Source organism: Chironomus tepperi, unplaced genomic scaffold, assembly GCF_022539635.2.
Source record: "Chironomus tepperi strain 1889 unplaced genomic scaffold, CSIRO-AGI_Ctep_v1 contig_337, whole genome shotgun sequence".
Classification (NCBI taxonomy): domain Eukaryota; kingdom Metazoa; phylum Arthropoda; class Insecta; order Diptera; family Chironomidae; genus Chironomus; species Chironomus tepperi.
The window spans coordinates 1,673,502-1,694,680 of NW_027226459.1; the positions used below are offsets into that span (position 1 = coordinate 1,673,502).

Genomic DNA, 21,179 nt, shown 5'->3' on the forward strand with positions numbered 1-21,179 from the left:
ACAATAGTATTTTGTTGTATATTATTACTTACATTGCATTCATTGCTGCAGTGCATTTTCTACTGCTTACATCCCATATATTGTACAATCATAATAATTTTCCTTCTCACTGAATACTATATGATAGCTTGAAGTTGGTTTGTTGAATACTAAAACTGCTGTTTCTCACCATATTTCCCATGATAATTCTTTCAAGTTTATTTCTATCTCACTTGAACTTTATGGATTGAGAAAATGATATTTTTCTTATTTTTTTTTGGTGAATGTTGTGAGTAAATATGTGAAGCATAAAGTAATTCTTTTTATATATCTTAAAAAAAAATGGAAAATTGAAAATGGATTAGGGATAGGAAATAATATTCGGAATAAAATTCCCTTTGTTTTCTTTGTGGTGTTGGAATTGGTTGTGGAGTTTGAATTTACTGATTTATCCAAATATAGTGCAAAATAGAAGCAAAGGAAGTTGTGGTGCTTAAATAAATTAACTATTATCGACGCGACAAACCATAAAAGCAGCACCAGGCGTAAAGTTACAGAATATCCGATTACAGCCCAGCGTTACTCTAGCTTTAGGTTATATTTGATGAAATCCAGCTCAATCCAGGCTGTACTACATTTCAGATGATACAGAAGAGTTTTCTACTAATGAACAACCTCTAACGAACATCCTAATGAAAATTCTTACAATACTTTACTTCCCCTAAAAATGCATTTGTACAGTTTCACATGCATCTCATCTAAAATTAAAACTCTTACTTATTATACAGCAAAATGAGAAAATTGTAATTTTAATTGGAAAATTTTTGTTCAGAAGCGTCTCACTTTGCTGCTTCTGAAGAAAGAAACAATTCCACATAAAGCTTCTCGCTAGACACTTACTCTTATAAAGCTCTTCATGATGAAATAAAAGAAGCACCATAAGTTGCACTAATATCTTAAAAAAAACTTCTGACAGACATAATAGTCTTGTATGTAATTGACTGTCAGAGACAGTAATAAGATAGTGAACTAAGAGCTTCCTTATGTATATGTATGTATGAGCTTAGCTTCGTTTCAGTTTTCTAAGCACGTGTTGATATGTTTGTTATTTATTATATTATTAATATGATATGTAAGAAAATTAACTGGAAATTATCAAGGAAAATTTATGAAAATTTAGTTAGTTTCCGGAACAGCAAAAATTGGGTAGTAGATTCGAAATTCAGGACTAGGTCGGTGTGAATCTGATTTTTGGTTCGACTAAGAAACGAAAGTCTGCATTTCCTGCATTTTAAGTAAGCCTGAAGTTTATGCTTGCAATCCTACAATTTTACACGAACCCTACTCTGATTTAGAGCTGAATTTAAATCAAATCCTTCACAAATCAGAGTCACGTCAACCTGGAACCGGATTTTTGATCAACTTACCGACTTGTTCCAATCAGAATTTCAGGAGTTTTTGGATTCTTTTCATAAAAACCCTAGTAAATTGAAAAAGTTTTGTAATATCCAGGTCGATTTAATTCTCAAACCACCACCATCATCTCCACTCCTATATACGCCCCTAACCCTCCTACCTCAACATCATCACAGCACTATTTATTCTAAATTTAATAATTTCCTCTCCAAAAAATACACAAAAAAATAATATTTAATTTTGCAACCATAGCTACAACAGCAAAAACCATGATAAAATGTTAATTAATTGCACTACATTTGTAAACTTGTACAAATATTATAAAGTGAATGAAAAACCAGAACAAGAAATAATATTAAAAAAAAGGAATTGAGAAGGTATTTGAAAATATTCATATAAAATGCAAATAAGCACAAAAAGTCAAAAAATTTATATTTCCACTTCACAATGACTGTGTGGTAAGAGGAATGGCACAAAATTTTATGTTACGAATGAGCAAAATTTTGAAAACCGCAAAATTGTTTGTCTGCATGAAATGTTTTTTTTACATAATATCGAAAAATGAGTTGGAATAGGTATGGGGTAGTATGTGCTGGGCTTTTTTTTTGTTGTTTATTTATATGGATTGTGAATGCTCGAGGAAAATGACAGATGAATGGCAATTTAATTTTATTATAGATAAATACAGGCTGAATATAATGTTTAAAAATATATAGAGCAAATTATATGCTTTGGATTTTGTCAGTTGATTCCATGATTGTTGAAAATTATAGTTTAAAATCTAAAAAGGACCGGAGAAGCCACACGGCGTACATTTATATGGTTTTTGTCAGCTTTTGTGGATTGTTGTTTTAAAGGAATATTTTGGATATTATTTAAAGTTCGGACAAGAGAATTGGAACAATGTGTATCAATGTGCCTATAACAATTGTACAGAAATGCATTCCAATGATACAAAGAGGTATATCATCTAGTACCAACGGTATACCTACATTGTAGGATCAAATGGGTCGGTTTTTTTCTCGGTTCCGAGAAATATTCGACGCATTCTCGAGACCAAGACCGAGACTGAGACTACTCGTAAAGTTTTGGTCTTGATCTTGGCATCGGGAACACTTTCTGCTGTGGCAAGGAAGTATACTACTCCCTTGCTGATGCTATATCAGTGGTGTGTCTATGCTGTGCCGTATCGTACCACCACCGGAGAAATCAGAACCAGCTATGACAATTTTTCTAAATATTCATTAGTCCAGTGGTGAGCAGCTTGTGTACTGCGGCAAGATCATTGTGCTCAGCAATACAGTTTTGTACACATTTGGTACTTTAGTGTTCCCTTTAACCATTTTGTTCGACACGATGTGTCATGAACAATTTTCTATGCTTGAAGATCCTCCTTCCCCTTTTTGAATGCAACCCATACACATTACAACACCTTTCATCTCCTCTCATCCTCTCAAAAATTTGAAAAGCTTCTTCTTGATCAGGAAATGGTCAAAAATCCAGCCCAAAGCAGACTTGACTCTAATTTGAGGCGCAGATTCCACCCAGTCCAGTTTCAGAGTCATTCCTTACGGGGACTGAATTTTCTGTCATTCCCAAGTCGAATACTATTCATATCTGCACTATATATAGCAACAAAGTGCTTAGTGAAAGCTCCAAGATATTACCTTGACAGCATTCAGCCATAAATTTTCAGTCATTAATAATCAAATTGACCTATTGACAAATGTTATGAGAAGAATCCACAAAAATCAAATTATTTATTTCCAAAAACTCACAAAATTATTGATATAAAATCTGTTTGATGTTTGACAAATAATCCGCAAAATTATTAAACATTAATTCTTCATTTTTGGAGGCTATAATTGCTTGACTATTGACATAAAATCCCTCACATTTGCGGACATCATTTGTTATACTATAATAATTTATTTGAAGTTGTAATTTTAATACAATAATAATATATTTTATTCATTATTTATAGCCTGCGCCATCAAATAGTAGCTACATAGTATTAAAATCAGTGGAGCCGTCGATATCTGGCAAATATATATGTGAAATATCAGCCGATGCTCCATCATTTCACACAGAAATAGGTAATTAAATTCTTAATTAAAATTAATTATCTCGAATTTACAATGGCTTTATATTTTGCAGTCTCTAGCGAGATGGAAGTTGTTGACGTGCCTCAAAGTAAACCGATTATCACAGAAATTAAATCACATTACAGAATAGGTGAGCTGATAAGAGGCAATTGTTCGAGTCAATACTCGAAACCAGCTGCGAATTTAACATGGCTGCTAAACGATATGCCGGTATGGATATGACTGGAATTGGATGTTGTTGACATAAATTTTAATTGCATTTTTTTTTATTTGTTTTTTTTCTGCAATATTTCATTAAATTATATCAAAATTAAAAATTGCAATATAGATGGCATTATCGATAAGACAATATCCACTGCTGAAAGATGAATCTGGAAATTTAGTATCAAATACAATTGGATTGTTCTTGCGACTCACACAGCAGCACTTTTCAAATGGACGTTTGAAGGTGAGTTTGTACTTATTGAGAAAATTTATGATGAAGGTGACTTACTTTGTAAAATTTTAATTCTCAAGCTGAGGGTCAAGAATCGAGCAATTTTCCTAATTTCTCTCAGAGGTCATCAGCAACACGAGCATAAAATGAATAATAATTACTAGGAAAATGTCAAATTTTACTTGTAAAAACGATTTGCCGAGGGTTTTTGTTATTAATTTTTTGCAGACCACTGCTGTGCAATTCATGAATTTTTTTTTCTACTGCCACATTTTTACCGTATTTTTTAACATTTTTATATCCTTCTGAGAAGTCCGTATCCTTCGATTAGAATCAGTGGTGGGGAACCTGTGTGCCGCGGCACCAACGATTTTTCAGAATTTTAGTAATACCATGAACCGTATGCCGTGTGTGATTTAGATTGAGGCTTACCACTAAGGTGTACTAACTTAATTCCTTGGCTGGGAAACACGTGGCGTATCTTTTGAGAACTTCTGCCAGTGTCAGTGTTTAGCATCCAATCCAGGAATTCCGCAAATCCCTTACCTACGGCATACTAAGGTGTACCAACCACCAGAAAAGGTTGCCCACAACTGGAATAAATGAAAAATTTATGAAGTTGGCTAAAAGGCTTTCAAAAATTCGAATCAGGCAGCACTCATGCTGCCTAAATCAATTTCATTTTTTTTTATAAACTTTTCAATTACTTTGAGGGTTTTTTTTCTGTGGGATTTTAAATGGAAAAACATAAAACGATTTAAGAGGAAATATGATTAAAGGGGAATTTTCTGGGAATTTGTTTGATTTTTTTGCAAGCGATGAAATGGCAATAGGAGGTGAGGTTAAATGGTAGAGCGTTGGCCTTATGTGTCGAAGGTCATGGTTTCAAACCTGCTTACTTACTTACTCGTGTACTCTTCTTTGTACGGTTTAGCTTCAAATATTGCAGGTTGAAAATCTACTAAAGTTAGATTGTTTGTGGGACTGCCAGCCAACATGCGAAGAGTCCGTTCGATAGCTTCTCCAACTCACCTAAAATCCAGGTTATGTCTAATTTTCGAAGCTCTATTTCGATTTTCGTTGTTCAACTTTCAAAGCTCGGCTACATGTGTTGTGGATGTAGTTTTGAAGACTTTGGGACATAATGTGTCGCCATCAGAGTTGTGAAACGGCCTGATTTTATCGGCCGGTCAAAAACGGCGAGCGATAAAAACGGCGGGCCGATTGTTTTTTTAAAACGGCGGCCGATAAAAAACGGCGGCCGATAAAAAACGGCGGCCGATAAAAACGGCGAACCGTTTATTTTTTCAAAATGGCGGCCGATAAAAAACGGCGGCCGATAAAAACGGCGAGCGATAAAAACGGCGGGCCGTTTATTTTTTAAAACGGCGGCCGATAAAAAACGGCGTTTAAAAGTTTCAAATCAACGCATATATGCTATAATTAACAATTTTTCATTTTCATAAACAACAACAACAAAAACAATAACACGAATTTTCATTGTTTTTCAATGCTTTCGATGTTTTTACAGTGTTTACTGATCAAAGTTTGAAGTGACTTAAATCTTACTGGATCTTGTTATTTAGGTCTGAAAGTGAACTGGATCCTACTGGATCATGTTTTTAAGGGTCTGGATGTTATATGGATCCTACTGGATCTCGTTTTGTGAGTTAGGAAGTGACTTGGATCCTACTGATTCTCATTTTGTAGATCTTAAAGTGACTAATTAATCAATTACTGATTACTGGGACAAAAATGCCCTTAAGTCGCTCGATCAATAACACGAGGATTTTTGTAATTTTTAAAAAACTTTAACCAATAAAAAATGGCGGCCGATAAAAACGGCGAGCGATAAAAACGGCGGGCCGTTTGTTTTTTCAAAATGGCGGCCGATAAAAAACGGCGAGCGATAAAAAACGATGGCCGATAAAAACGATGAACGACTGGCCGTTTCTCTCGGCCGCCGACATCGGCCTTCGCAACTCTGGTCTCCATTGCCAGGTATAATCCACAACTCAAACATACAGAAAGCATGTACAAGAGTTTGCTCATCAAATTGATCATTTTCAATTATATTAATCGAGTATACTCATGAATACGATCATTTAGATGAGTATGCTCATTGTCTGTCAGGGCAAGGATGTTCTATGAAGCTTCTGAATGATTTACTTGACACAACCTTGCACATACAAATTGTAACTTAGCACAGAACAGACTTGATGCTAATAAAATGCTCATTATCACTTTCTGAATAATTTAACTATTCTGTTCGTTTCATAAATTGACATCAAAGCTGAATAACCTTATCTAAAGACAACATAATCTTCTCATCATTGACTACCCTTATCTTCACATCATGTTCTCATAATCTCTATAAATCTATTTCATTCAATAATCAATCTATTATATTTAATATCTCATTTAATTTTCAATTTTTTACAGATATCGTGTATAGCTAGTATATATAATTTATATAAGGAGCGTGCTGAAAAATTCATTGATATTGATCAACCAACAGTTTTCTCAGCATCAGCATCACAATCATTTATTGATCTTCCATCATCACATTATTCATCATATCATGATACATATGATTCAGCAAGCAATCATAATGATGCACAAATCCAAGGTAAGCTCTTTTTAACTACTTACTTATGTGTATGAGGAATAGACATTCATGATGAGAGAGAGAATAATAGGAAGGAGAAATAAATATCTTTAAGGCATAAGCAGAACGACACACATGCACATAACATAAAATTGCTGTCAATGCATTAGAAGTTACGTAGGAAATAATTTATTGTGAATACACTTTGGATTTTCTTTTAAAACATTTTGTTGAAGGCAGATATATTAGTATGCAGTTAGGGAAGCTGTATAGGATTTTTAAGGAATGTCATGATACTCTACCGGAGCTAGAAGTCGATTTGAATTTTGGATTGAGTCGAGATGAATTTTCCATGCAAAAACTTAGTCGAATTCGAGTTCTTAGCACTCTATAAACTTAAAGACCGGCTTCTAATGGGAATCGAACCCAGGTCCTCTGAGAAGAGTGATTAAGATATTAGATCTGCTGCCTAACCACTCGGCCGTTGAGGCCTTATTCACTCACAGGCAAAATCACCTGCAAATGCTTCGGTACCCCAGAATCCACTCCCTCAACTCAAGAACCCCCAAAATAATTGCCACTAGCTACAAGAAAACGTGAATGATGGATAAAAAAAATTACAAAAGTCCTCGTGTTATTGATCGAGGGACTTAAGCGCATTTTTGTCCCAGCGATCAGTAATTGATTAATAAGTCACTTCCAGACCTCAAAAACAAGATCCAGGAGGATTCAAGTCACTTCCTAGCCCACGAAACGAGCTCCGGTAGGATCCAGTTCACTTCCCGGCCCACAAAACGAGATCCGGTAGGATCCAGGTAACTTCCAGACCTAAAAACCAAGATCCTGTAAGATCCAGGTCACTTCCAAACCCACAAAACAAGATCCAGTAGGATCCAGGTCACTTCCATATAACTTAACGGATTTTTATAATTAAAACCACATAACGGTTATGATAAATTTAAATTTTTTTCAGTAAACACTGTTAAAAATTCGATGAACATTGAAATACACTGTAAAACAATGAAAAAACGTGTTTTTGTTGTTATGAAAATGAAAAATTGTTAATTATAGTATTTACGCGATGATTTGAAACTTTTAAATGCCCGGCGCCGCAATAACTTTATGGCACTGATCTTTTAAAACCATTCCGAGCTCTCTACGATGTCTAGATAAAAAGTTTTTAACGTCAGCCGACCGAACGAACGACCGAACGAACGACCGAACAAAGTGTCTTATTAAGCTACCTTTTTGAAAAAAATTTCAAAAATGCGCTAAAAAGTGCACAGAATGAAACATGGAAAATTAATTTCATGTTATTTCTATTGCAACAATGAGACATCTATTATCATATACGAGTGAAAAAAAAAAGAAAAGGAAACCTCATTCATACCTAGTGCAATCGTACGTTTAATGCATAATCCACATTTAATGACAGGAAAATATTTCCTCCTAATGCCTTACGGGTGTCTTCTTGAAAATGTTTCTGTTTTCATTTCTTATATTTTTTTATTCTTTTGTGTACATAAACTAGAGACATAGAAATGAAAAGGGAAATAAGGTATACATTGAATGAAGGAATTCATGTGAGATGGAGTCATATGTGAAAAATGACAAACTTCCAGGTGGTGATGGGAGTAATTGATTTCCAATTTTAGATGATTGGTGAACTTAAGTGGCTATTTTATGGGTTATATCAATGATTAGGGCTGTAGTTCCTCTGACTCATTGCTTAGAGCATGTCCATGTGTATTGTGAATTGACAAATAAGATTTGCAGCTCAAATCTCTCTTCTTGATCCTCAAACCTGTCGAAAATTTTAAAACTCAATTTATGCGTGGTTCGATTCCCACTTGTGAAGAATTCCCTATTTTTAACAGCTTCCTGTAACTCTTCATGTCTTTCCAAATTTTTCCCACCTGGAAGTCCTAAAATAATCCTCACAATTCACATTTTATGCAAGGTTTTAAAATGAAAATTCATTTCTTAAATTGACATGACACAGAATGAAAGCTGCATTTTTTCCAATTCATAAGCAAAAAAAAATTTCTTATTCATTGCCAAAATTGATTCCATTGTGGTTATTTAATGGTCTGTAATAAAGTTCATAATAATCTCAGATATAGATAAAATTGTGTATGTTTGTTGGAGGAAAGGATATAATTTATGAATAAATTGGATATTTCTTTGAATTTAGATTGAAAAATTGTTTTTTTAGTTTTTTGGGGAAGTTTTTGTGGGGTAGGGAAAGGGAGAATATGATGTAAGGAATAGGCAGTATTGTTCAGTAGTGTTTCGTGGAGCATAGTTTGAGAAGCATGGGATGTTGCGGAACATAGCTTGAGAAGTATGGGGTAAGAAGTCAGGAAACTTCATAGAAATTGGCATTAAAAGGAGAAACTATCCGAAAACATGGGCTGAGCCATTTTTGAGGGGAAAAGGAGGTAAAATCAAGTGGGGAATTGGGGTTTATTCCCAAAAAATCGTAGCAAATGGTAAAAGTTTGTCCAAAAAAGAGGGATCCATTAGAAATCCGACTTCTATGCTAAAATGTCTTGACTACACTCCTGCTTTGGGGATTATTCACAAATTACGTACAATAAAAATTGTAATTTCTTCAATTTTGTCCTTGATCTGCTTCTATACTTATGATATTTTGCATCATTGTTCTATTTCATCCTGATCCTCAAACACAAAACGTCACTAATGTTACATCATTTACTAAATGACCCCTTTTCCCAAATTCATAATCAATAAATTTATTTCCCCAACATTTCATTCACATTCATTTGTCCAACAATATAAAAGAAAGTTTTGTTCTGCAAATTTGTTTTCATTCTCCTTGCCATTCCCACTCCCAAAAAAAAACAGAGAAAAACTTTGAGTATCCATGTTGACATGTGATGAATATAATAAGTCTACTAAAATAAAGTTCCTCATTTCTTTTCTTCATCATCCGTCCATAGAAATATATATATATATTTATGATGACTTTATATGGTTGGATATTTGATATCAAATGAAATAAATTATGACATCAAATGGTTCATAATTTACAAGAGTCAAGAACAAGAACAAGAATGATAGAAAACTTTGTCTCTTTCTTCATACATTGATGTCAATTTGCGGAATCATCATCAATTTACTTGACTTATATATCATGTCCATCATAGATGCGTATCATCAACTCATTGAAAATCTTTTTCTATTTTTATCCGTTCATACAATCTCATTTTCATTCAGCCTTTCTAGCTTTTGCTTCTTATTTATTAGGAAATTGGCAAGATTAACTGCTCAAAATAAAGATTTAGAAGAATTTTTTTGGAAGAAGGATTGGTTCATTCTCAATAATGAAGCACTGAGCATTGTTGTTGTGAAAATATTAAGATGAATTTTTGTTGATTTAAGAGATTTAAAGAGAAAATTTCAAATGTCAGATGAATAAATTGAGGAAATAATAAGAATATTTGTAGAATTAGAGATGATATAGTTATAGATTTGATAGATTACTATCCGTTAGAGTAGTTCTGATCGAGCTATACTCAGTTACATAGCCCAATGAAATGATGTACTATCAGATTAGTCGCCAATTGAAATCAGAATTTGTAGGATATTGGAACCGTTTCAAATTCAAGTCCTGTCAACTAGGAGTGTTTAGATTGCAGAGAGATAGTTGGAAGAAGAGGTGAGTTGTGAGTCAAATTCCCTCCCTACCCAATTTTTGGAATGATTCAACCATCAACCTCCACACGACCTTCCTCAAGAATTCACGATCAAGTCTAACATTGAGTAAGAGGATCTTACATAAGAAAGGGCCCTATAATGTTCTGACTGAGTAAACTAAGAGTCTAAGACTGCGTAACATTCTGACCTGAGTGAGCTGTAACTTATAATAAGTCATTTGATTATCTATACCAGAACTCAAAGTCGACTAAAATGTTATGTGAAGTCGAGTCGACAAGAGCATTTAAAGAAATCTATTTGATTGTATGCAAGGCTATTAACTAATCGGCAGGTACAACCACTAGCTGAATGAGTCAATTTATATCTCCTAATAAAGTCCTTCTTAAAGTCGACTCGGATTCTGTAAGGATAACTGAGTTAACATTCAGACCGAATCACGGCAACTTGCAAAAGGAGCCATCAGCGGAAGGTGGACTGCCTGGTAGAAGTCAAAACTCGGTTTTTGGCTTTTGCCAACTCAACTTTAATTTAAAGTTTTAAAAACTTTAATTCTAAGCTTCTCATGAATTTTTCTATCAAACTTAATTCAGGAAATCAAAAAATCAAGATTAAAGACATAAATCATCAAAGAAAAAACTACCAAGTCAAAGCTTCAATTCAAAAAGTTTTTCTATGGTTTGCTTCCAACAGAACAGAACACATACTTGTCTTCTTTGACAAACCATCCTTTACATCAGCATTCAAATATGCTTTAGGATGTAAATCTTGCTGCGCATTTAGAAAATTTTTCAAACACAAAGTAAATGCATTGAAGCATTTTCAATATTTTCTAGCATATTTTACAACTTAAGGTTTTATTTCCTTTATGCATAAGCACAAGTGGAGCAAAAAACCACAAGAGTTATATTCATCACATGTCACAAAATTTCCATGACAGCAATTCAAAAAACTGCATTTATATGAAATATTTTTATTCTACATTTTTTTTTGAGGAATTTTCTGTGAATATAGAAATATGTTGACAAATAAAAGAAGCTTGAAGTTAAGCTGTTTCATTCTTTTTTTTGTAGTATTGATAAGATTTAAGTGATTTTATTTCAATGCGACAATGTGTGGGTAGTTCTGGAATATTTATATTTAAGATGTTGCTATGGAACAGCAATTCAGTGAGAAATGTTTTGTTTGGTATGCTGAGAGAGATAAAGTCTAAAAACGTGTAGAATTTTCCCACACAAAATATTCTGGTTCTTTCGTTATTTCGCTTCAATTTTTAAGTGTCTAATTTTTGTAAGTGTAGATGTTTAAGGCGTTGTTTGAAGATAATGCTTTGGTCTGCGTTGGTTGGAAGTTTGACACCAAGAAGCCCTCTCCACCTGAATATGACTATGAATTTGAGAAACAAACCCTTTTCTCTTACCAATCAGCTTTTTTGACCTCCTAAGTTGCATTGTTTGAGACCTTCCACTGTAATAAATTCACAAAATAAGTGAACGGTCTGTTCTTCGTTAGTTTTATTACTTTCTTCTAAATCAGTGGTGAGCATCCTTTTATATTTCACGGCAAAGTGGATATAATCCTCAATCTGACCCGCGTGAGTCGCGGCACACCGTACATAAGCTTCGATTTGACCAGTGTGTTCCGCTTTACATCGGAAATAAGCCTCGTTCTGACCCGTTTGCGTCTCAACACACCAAAAAAAAATTAGCTTCGATTTGAATTGCGTGTGCCGCGACACAACGTTGATAAGGCCTCGATCTGACTCGAATACCTCGGCGCAACGGCGATAAGCTTTGATCTTTCACATTGTGTAAGATTATTACACATAGTTTTAACTATCTGATGCTTTAAGAGCGTATTCAGGAGGTCGGGAGAGGTTTGTAGCTCAAAAATCCTCCCTCAAAAGTTTGAGTCAAGTTTTCAATTAGAAAATTTCCCATAATTAGTCTAATTAACTGCGCAGAACAGTAGTGAACAATTTTTTAATCTTTGCGGAACACTTTGATGGTAAATCGACCAAAATCGCACACATCATAAGGTTTATGACATTTCTAAGCATTTTTTGCAACACACAGGTTGCCTACCACTGACCTAGAACATCACGAGTCAAAAATTAATAACCTTAAGTGCCCTTCTCATGGCAATTTCCAAAAACTTATTGTTCATCAAATTTAAAAGCTACCAAAAATAAATTTTTCATATTTATTGAAACCCAATCAAAGCAAAACAAGTAAAAAGATTTATGAAAAGCAGCATAAACAGAAGATATAAAATTTGATGAAATTTATGACACGTGCAATTTGACAAAGGAACATGAAAGGATTTCATTATTATTTCAATAATTTTATCAAATTTTTTTTATTTTATTTATTTTATTAAGGCATGGATAAAGAATGAAAAGATATTTGATTATTTTCGATTCACATAAAATTTGTGAAGTAAAAAATTTTATTGAAATAAAAAAAACTGAAATAAAAATCTTTTGAAATTCAAAATAAAGCTGCACGTACGGTATTTTTTGTGAAATTCACAGTCTCTCATCTTGTCGAAAGTTCCTCCTTTTTTTCCTCATATTATATTTTTGTCGAAACTAAATAAATGAATAACTACAAAAAAATTTATCAAATAATTTTTCTCTCATCTTTTTTTTGTTATCTATTTCCACAGCAGACATGTCAAGCAGTGCATCAACTTTTGTGAACAACAATCGACAACAGCAACAATTTATTATGAAAACTTTTTCCATTCTCATCTGTAACTTTATTGTGCTTCAGATAATGTTGAAAAATGTAGCAATTTAGTTTAATGTAATTCATGGACGGACGGGAAGGTGCTCTGTAATGTAAAATGTTTTTGTAGAAAAAAAAAAATGAAAATTGTTTTCAAATAAGAAAATGGGAAAAATAACAATTTCCTATATTAAATTCAATAGATGAGAGATTTTATATATTTGTGATTGATTGCTGAGTATTTGGAGTGACTTTTTTTCAAATTTATGAATATTGTCCCTAAATTTCCCAAATGAAGGAATTTTGAGCTGCTTTATTTAAATGAACATGCAATCATTTGATGTGGAAATTTGTTAAAACCGAACATAGCGAAGGATTCTCGAGGGTTACCTAGTCTCGGTCCAGAGATTTGTCATGACAATTGCTTGAAAGAATCACCTTGTAGTCACAATCTTGGTCTCAAAGATTCGAGGAAACCACGAATTTTGGGATCCCTGATTCTAATTAATCTATACCAAGCTGATCTAGTCATTAACTAGACCAATAGTGCCAATTCAGCGATAAAGTACTAAAGTAGTTTGCTAGCTTGAGATGAGATAAGCGAATTAACTTGTAAACTACATCAACATTGATAATCAAATGATTTACGGGAAATAAACTCAATAAAATTCAGAAATCAATTCACAACTTATAAGATTTTTCGACTTCATTTCCTTTCCCATGTAACATCCAACAGCATTCGAAAAGATGCATGTAAAATATGAATTTAAAATAAAAATTTAAAGCAGAACACAAAATGTTAAGAGAAATGTTTGGAGTAATGATTTACAGAATGGAAGTTAAATATCGAAATGAAATGAACAGAGTTGGTGGTGCAAATGAGAGGGCGGTGATGGGTTGTACAAGGATGTTGTAGGAGATTCTCCTAATGAATGGAAGGTTGAAGACCAATTGCAATCCCTACAACTCAAAGAGCATGCTTTGTTGGTACAGAAAAAGCACTACAATACCCAAAAGCCGTCTCTTTGTCTGTTAGTGAATATTCTGACATAATCCTCGAATTGCTTTCCAATGGGCACTCTCTTTAATGATGTCTACACGGTATTCATGGCTACTGTACAAATAAAACCAAGGGTAGCTTCTAGGCGGCTTTTATTGCCAACCGAACCGCGTTTCGTTTAAATTCCACAATCAAATTGACTGTCGAGTGTACTCAGACTCTTAGATAGCTACTCAAAATAGCAATCCAATCATGAAGATCCTTAAAATTTCATTTAAATCTTTAAAGTCGCTAAATCGAAAGCTTAGGACCTTATTTCCTTGGGGAAAGCGCACGAAGGCCAATTGCCGCATTTAGAGTTCGTCAAAAGCCTTTAGACAACTTGTGCCAGTTCTCGGGAGCTTTCTCATCTTAAATATACTAGATGAACATACTCGTAAGCGTTGCTAACAGCTTACTCTGCTCTTCAGAGCACACTTTTGTCTCCTTGAGTTAAGCATCAATCAACCAATCTCAAAAAGTCAAAGAAGTCACAAACAAATCAAGTCAATCAATGACAAATTAAAGAAAAACCATCAACTCTGTTCAAAAAAAAAAAGGAAGAAAGGATTTGATGTAAGTGAAATGAAATGATTGAATCTTATGAAGTAAAATTTAATTAATTTTCACCGTCTTTCCCATCTTTCATTTCTCTCTCTATTCATAATTTTTTTTTTCTCTACTTTACTTCATGCACAAACAGACAATAAGAAAAACTATGAATGAAAATTGAAAAAAAGAAAAAATTAACTTTTAGCGCATTTCCTTTGGAATCATGTCAAGTGGAAGAAGAAGTGATGTAGAAAGGAAAAATTGAAAGTTCATCGGAAAAAGGAAATTTCATCATTTTAAGAATTTATATTGGAAGCAAAAGGAAGAAGAAGAAAAATGTAAAAGTTCAGTCAAACTTGAGTTGAATGCTTGAAATATAATAATAATGAGGATAGATTTTACAAAAAAAAAGTAATAAAACTTTTTTTTTACTCAATTGCGAAGCTAACAAACTGAATAATTTCTTTACAATTATTCAGAATTTATGCGTATTTTGATCTTTGAATTTGGGGATATTTTGTTAAATGTTGAAGGTCAAACATTCAAATTTAACTTCTAGACAGCAAAACAAAATGAAAAGGAACGACTACCTTTTGGGGTTGATTGGATATGATGTCTAAGATTTTAGTTTTGGATGAGTGATGCAGCTCAAAATCTGCCGGTTTTGCTACAAAATATTAGAAAATTGGAGTATCTTTTATACTTTTTCAAAGTTTGTAAGACGTAGTTTCATGCTAAGGAAATTAAAAGGAGACTATCGAGAGTTCTAAGCCGAGATCGAGTCCCATTCCGTGTATGAGTCCGAGATCGAGATATAGATCGAGATCTGAGACCGAAACTACAAGGCAATTCTTCAAACCGAGACTTTGAAAATGTCAAATGTCTGCAAAGTCTAAGTCTCGGTGTAGACAAATGTCTGGTTTTTAGGGATATCCAAATACTCCTATTTCACGTATAACTGCAAGTCTATGGGCTGATAGGCTCCATTTCTACACCTTGCGACCAAAGCTCCAGAGACTTCATACCGATTCTCATCTAAACATCACTTATGTACAACTCCCATTCCAAAAACGACATCAACTTTTTCCCAAACATTTCCATTCAAGTCTGAAAGCAACAATTTTTTTTTGTCGACACAACAGCATTGTCGACCGACCTTTAATTTTCATTCAATTCTTCTTTATTTTAAATTCGTTAGCAGTCAACATGAAAGGACAACAAATTTTGCATTCAAGTACATGTAAAAAAAAGAGCTGCATATAATGTGAGCATTCTTCTACAATTATTTTATTTGTGTTCCATGCACAGCTACATAGATGGAACAGCACAAAAAAAAAAGAGGGAAAATAATATTATTCAACGTATAATTAAATTTTTGCCAGACACAAATTTCAGAAATGTTGAATGTTTTCTTCCATTTCTATTCCATCTTTCCATATGCAATGAGAACTGTCCTCGAGAGAGACAAAGATATGAAAAACAAGAGGGAAATATTTGTGTCATAAAAATGAGCTTTCTTCATTTCTTTTCAAATTTGCTTCATGGTGGGTGAAATGAAAATAATTTTGTGAAATAAAAACTGGAATGCGTTTTTTGCAGCTATGCATTTTAATCAATTGTTTGTTTGTTGTTAAAGGGTTGGCTAAAATGGAGTTTGTGAGGTGGAGTGGTTTGCTGATGGAATGGTTTAGTAGTTTTGCGCCTAATTGTTGCAATACCGATCATGAGAGTTTGGGTTCGAGACTCGACAATGAGAAATTGTTCACTTGTCCTTTTTCAAATCATATGTAGCAGAATTGCGGCTCACAGCCTTTCTTTGTGAGACTACAGACATAAATATCATGAAAGGAATGGTTCAGAGTTCACTACAAATTCTAGGTCTGCAGCACTCTCACTCGTTAATTATTACCCGTGAATCGCCGTAACGCAGCTGTGGATCTCATTGATGTGAATATCTAAAAGTTGATCAATGGGATTCTCAGTATTTCCATTGTTTAAATCAGATTCAAGCCCCTTTCCCCTTTCTTTCTTGAACATACTAAGTGAATGGCCTTTTAAGGATTTTGGTTATGATCTTTTGGGCATTGACTCAAATGAACCAAAAACGTAATATCTAGATGATGACACAAGTTAATGTCCAGTTGATGACTAGTTTTAACATATTTCTCCAGGAAGAAAATTGGGAAATTTATGCACAAAGATCTAGAATTGACTTTTGAACCCTTTTAGACATTTTTGAATGAAATTTTGATCATTTTTGATTATTATCTTGACTCTCACTAAGAAAAGTGTCTTGAAGCTACCTAAAAGTTTCCTAGCTTGAACCTCAATCTAATTATGACTCTACCTGTGCATATAAGTTAACCCGAGCGTTAATGTTGTTGAAAATCTACATAATGTACACAAGTAGTCATTAAAATGCAACATTTGTACGCCCTTATTCCACATTCACTTCCAATTTTCTTTTCTACTCAAAAACTTAAAATGATAAAATGAATAGAATTTCATTGTAGAATAAGAATAAAAAAAACAAAGTGACACAAGAAAGTGGAGATGTCATGTGTTGGGAATTGTAATTATTATTACATTGTGAATATTGTGAATTTTAATTTTTATTATCATGCACACAAAAATTCATTGTAATGTGTGTTATGTAAGCTCACAAAAATGGAAATTCCTTTCTACTTCTTGCAATATAAAGTTGCATCATATTTGAATCAAAAACTGTAGAATGACAATGAGTTGAATTTTTTTCCTATTTTATGGATTCTCTAGTGAATACATAGGATTGTTTACTATGTGACGAGCTGTGCTTAGTCGGTATTGTTAGAGTTTATGACGTACAAGAGTCTTTGCAATGTACAGAGCTTGCAAATGGTCCGGATCCCACTATAAACTGTAGGTCTAAAGGATATGGTACAACAGATTTGAATCGCAGTGCATCCAGCTCGTAAGGCTTGGCACTTTAATCATAAAGTCTGATCTATTACAGTATACCATATTGTCTACAACTCTAGGCTCATTTAGACACTGCTCCAAGTGACATAAGGCTTAATTTAGCCATCAAATGCAAACTACATGGGGTTCGGAAGTCATTTCGTATCCGTCAGGATGTCTTTTCCTATTTTGTGTCCCAAAACTAACTATGAAGATGCTAAGTGAATACAAACCATTCGGGTACATGGAAACCAGATGGTCTGCAATAGTTTAGCTTCTACAATCATTCCCGAGCGACGCAAATGAAGAAGACTCCACCATGGAGCTTTAAAGATACGCTTAAGCCCTTTTGCAATACCAAAAAGCCCCCTAACTTCGACACCCATATGAATGCCATTTGCTATTTCTTAAACTTTTTTAAAGACTCCCCCAAACATTATCGAATTCCCCATCATCATGTGGATGAGATTTTATGATGAAATAATTAACAAAGAATTTCCTATTAAGATAAACAAAAAACAAAGTGTTATCCGATAATGAAATTGATATCCAAGAATAATAACAATTTCTCCTTGTTTTTCCCGCTTTTCATCGTACAATTTTTGTATATTCTTTGTTATTTTTCCGCTTTACGAAATTAAATCCATCCGAAATCCTAGAAATATAGCAACAATAAATGAAAAGAGTCGTAAATTACTGATGAAATAATGAAATCAAATTAAAGTCTTAAGAGAGATTCAAAGTAAGATTAATAGCTTTAAGTTTGGGGGACGTTCAAGGGAGGAGGAGGAGGGTGAGGGGTAAATTTCCATTTGAACAGTAGAAATCCCTAGAATTCCATTGTACAATTTTGAAAAAAGTTCGTTATTCTTCAACAATAAAAATAAAATATTTTGGAACCTGACAGGAATCGAACCTGTGTCTTTAGATTGATAGTCTAGCGTGCTTCCTTTACACCACAGGCTCCTTGAATGAACAATTGCAGAAGGTCAGTCTAATTCATATTTGAATTTTAATTGTGATTTGGAAGATTTTCTTGTTGAATTCTTAGTTCCTGTGTTCGATTCTTAACTTATTACGTCACAAAATGTCATACTTTATACCATTTTGTTGATGATGTGTACAGTAGGTCTATATTTGAGTCAAAATTTCTAAATAGACTAGGTTTTTCATTACGCAGAGATCTGCAAAGTTGGAATCAAGTCGACTTTTGCCGGATTTCGAATGGAACAGTCGACTTGACTTTGACGTTCCATACAAAGTCCGAGTCGACTTCAAGCTCAGTATCTCACTAAAGAACGTCTATTTCAAGCTTCCAGACTCTAATCAAGCATTCAAGAAGACTATTCAAGATGCCTACTTCCGATCCGTTTAACATGAATCCAAATTCATAAGAAATGCGCTCAACAAAGCTTACTAATTAACTTCCTTAAATAAAAGTTTTTGTTGCAAATGAAACAAATGAAATTTATCATTTTTTTCTGTCTTTTACTTCCTCCACACTCAGCATAATATCATTCACATTCACATCAAGCATACGCTATCAGACGAGAATAAGAAAAAGAAACTATTCATTCCCTTAAGATAAATCATACATGATTATTAATAAATTTATGAAAGATGAAGATGAACACTGAATAAAAAAGTTATAACAAGATGAACAGGAAGCGTTTTGCAGTTGTAAAATGAAGATTATTTTTTTGTTTTTGTTGCTTTTATTTTAATATTTTTTAAGAGAAATGTTTGTAAGTAAAGTTTGAGAATATTTAAAGAAAATAAGATGAAGAATTTTTTCAAGGCTTGAACAGTTGTAAATAAATAAGCAATTTTACTGGTCGTACTGGTCAATTGTGATCTGTGACTTCTTTTAGATGTCACTTGATATCTTTTGACGGTTTCCGTTGGTCAATTTCTAATGCCAAGTGCAACACTATCTCTATTAACAGCTTCCTTCTACGATTGGACTTGAAGTAAGCCTAAAATCAGAATCTACTGGAATAAGTGTTCGCTAGTGTAACTCCAGGATTAGACTAGTGTAATCCTAGTGTTAGACTAGTGTAAAATCGCTATGGGCTTTTTCAAAAGCTTGTTCTCTTTGGCTGGTCTTAAGCAGCAGGGGGAAGCTAGGTATCTTTTGAAGGGACGATCAATTATTCCGTTATGTTAGAAACGAATTTTTGATTTTCTTCACTCTCGGATTCCAACACTTCCCTGCCCTAATTTTCTTATAACGTTATGTAAAAAGTGAACAAAAAGGAGGAATTAATCCCTAAATACTATCATTCCATGAATACATCCATGCTAGACTGCTGTGACTTTAGCGTAAGCTTAAAATTCAGAGCAATTAAGAGCAATGTGACTGTTAAGTACTTAAAACCTTTATTAATCTATTAGTGCATTAACATAGGACACCCAGAAGCTCCAGTTCCATAAATTAATATAAAAGAATCCTTAAAATCAGTGCTCGAAGTCGGCTCGGATTTTACATGGAAAATTCGACTCGAGTCAGCTCGACTCCATACCCAAAAATCAAGTCGACTTCAAGCTCTGCTTAAATTTATCCTAAAAGTTTTTGTACAGCCGAACTCAAGCCTTGAAAGAATTTCTTTCTCATTATTTTTCCTGTACATATGTGAAGATGAAAAATTGTGAATAAAACTTACATTCCCAATATATTTATAAATGAATACATAAATACATGCCATGATATGTAATAACTATAGTTACGTTGCAAAAAAAAAAAAGATAAAAATAAATAAAATAATAATAATGTATAAGAATGAAGGAAGAGGAATTGTAGAAAGAAAGAAAAAAAAAATAAATCATACATCAAGTAAGAAGCATCTATTATACCAACTAGACATTTTGAAAGTTTCTCTTTTTCCATTAATTTATATTTTTTTTCAGTAAATCTTTTTGAACTTTCAGACATGGATAGAGGAAAAGAAATTGATGGGAAAAATTCTTTCGATCTTTTTTTACAGTTTTTTAATGTTCGATATATTGGATAGAAAGTGACTTGAACTTTTTTTTCACTACGTCTTTTCCAGAAAAAAGCAATAGATGAACAATTTTTTTGAAAGCTTTTGTCGATATTTTTTTTTTATTTTCTATTACAGTTTAAATGGAGAATAAAATGGATTCAATGAAATTTATTGCTTGTATCGACTTTGTTTTTTTTTATATACATGAGAATTAGTGTCGTTTTAATGTTGCTTTAAAATTTAGATCTGGCAAGGTTGATTTATGTGATTGTTGACTATTTTAATGGGGTTTTTTGCAGGTTATACCATCAAGGTACATGAATGGAGTCTATTTAATTTCGATGGTGAACAGGTAAAATTAGGGAATTCGTTTTGATATCAGTTTGATTAAGCCAGTGTTTGGCTCAATAAAAGTCATTCTATGGTGCATTATATGATTTTCTCATATCCTTCTCACCTGCAATTGAATTATTCATGACCCATTCGAATTTCCCACGTTATTCTATTCTCGGTTTTTAAATCTTAGACTGTTGTGTTTCAAAGAAGCTGATGAATCAAAATTTCTGAAAAATCTCAAGACTGATGGGTGAGATTTGAATTCAGCTATTCTAAATTAAAACTACACTTCCTGACCTTTGTCAACTGATTTCCTGGCACTTTGTCAACTCGACTAGAACCAAGACACGTTAGCATGTTGCTGATGAGAACTGCTTTTC

At 33.4% G+C, this 21,179-nt stretch overlaps 1 protein-coding gene and 1 non-coding gene across 3 annotated transcripts in view; one reads left to right on the forward strand and one right to left on the reverse strand.

Moving 5' to 3' along the window:
• The window catches only part of LOC139093727 (uncharacterized), a 58,743-nt gene extending 38,480 nt beyond the window's left edge, over positions 1-20,263 (forward strand). Inside the window, exons 4-8 of one of the 2 annotated variants that reach the window (XM_070644550.1) lie at positions 3,380-3,491; positions 3,553-3,710; positions 3,829-3,948; positions 6,379-6,565; positions 12,890-20,263. In XM_070644550.1, coding sequence (XP_070500651.1) covers positions 3,380-3,491; positions 3,553-3,710; positions 3,829-3,948; positions 6,379-6,565; positions 12,890-13,023 — 711 coding nt within the window. In that variant the 3' untranslated portion in view covers positions 13,024-20,263. The remainder of the gene's footprint in view (positions 1-3,379; positions 3,492-3,552; positions 3,711-3,828; positions 3,949-6,378; positions 6,566-12,889) is intronic. The other variant, XM_070644551.1, reaches the window with a different exon arrangement.
• On the reverse strand, positions 18,375-18,445 carry TRNAD-AUC (transfer RNA aspartic acid (anticodon AUC)). The gene has a single exon. It is a non-coding gene; the product is annotated as a tRNA-Asp (tRNA).
• Positions 20,264-21,179: the final 916 nt, after the last annotated feature.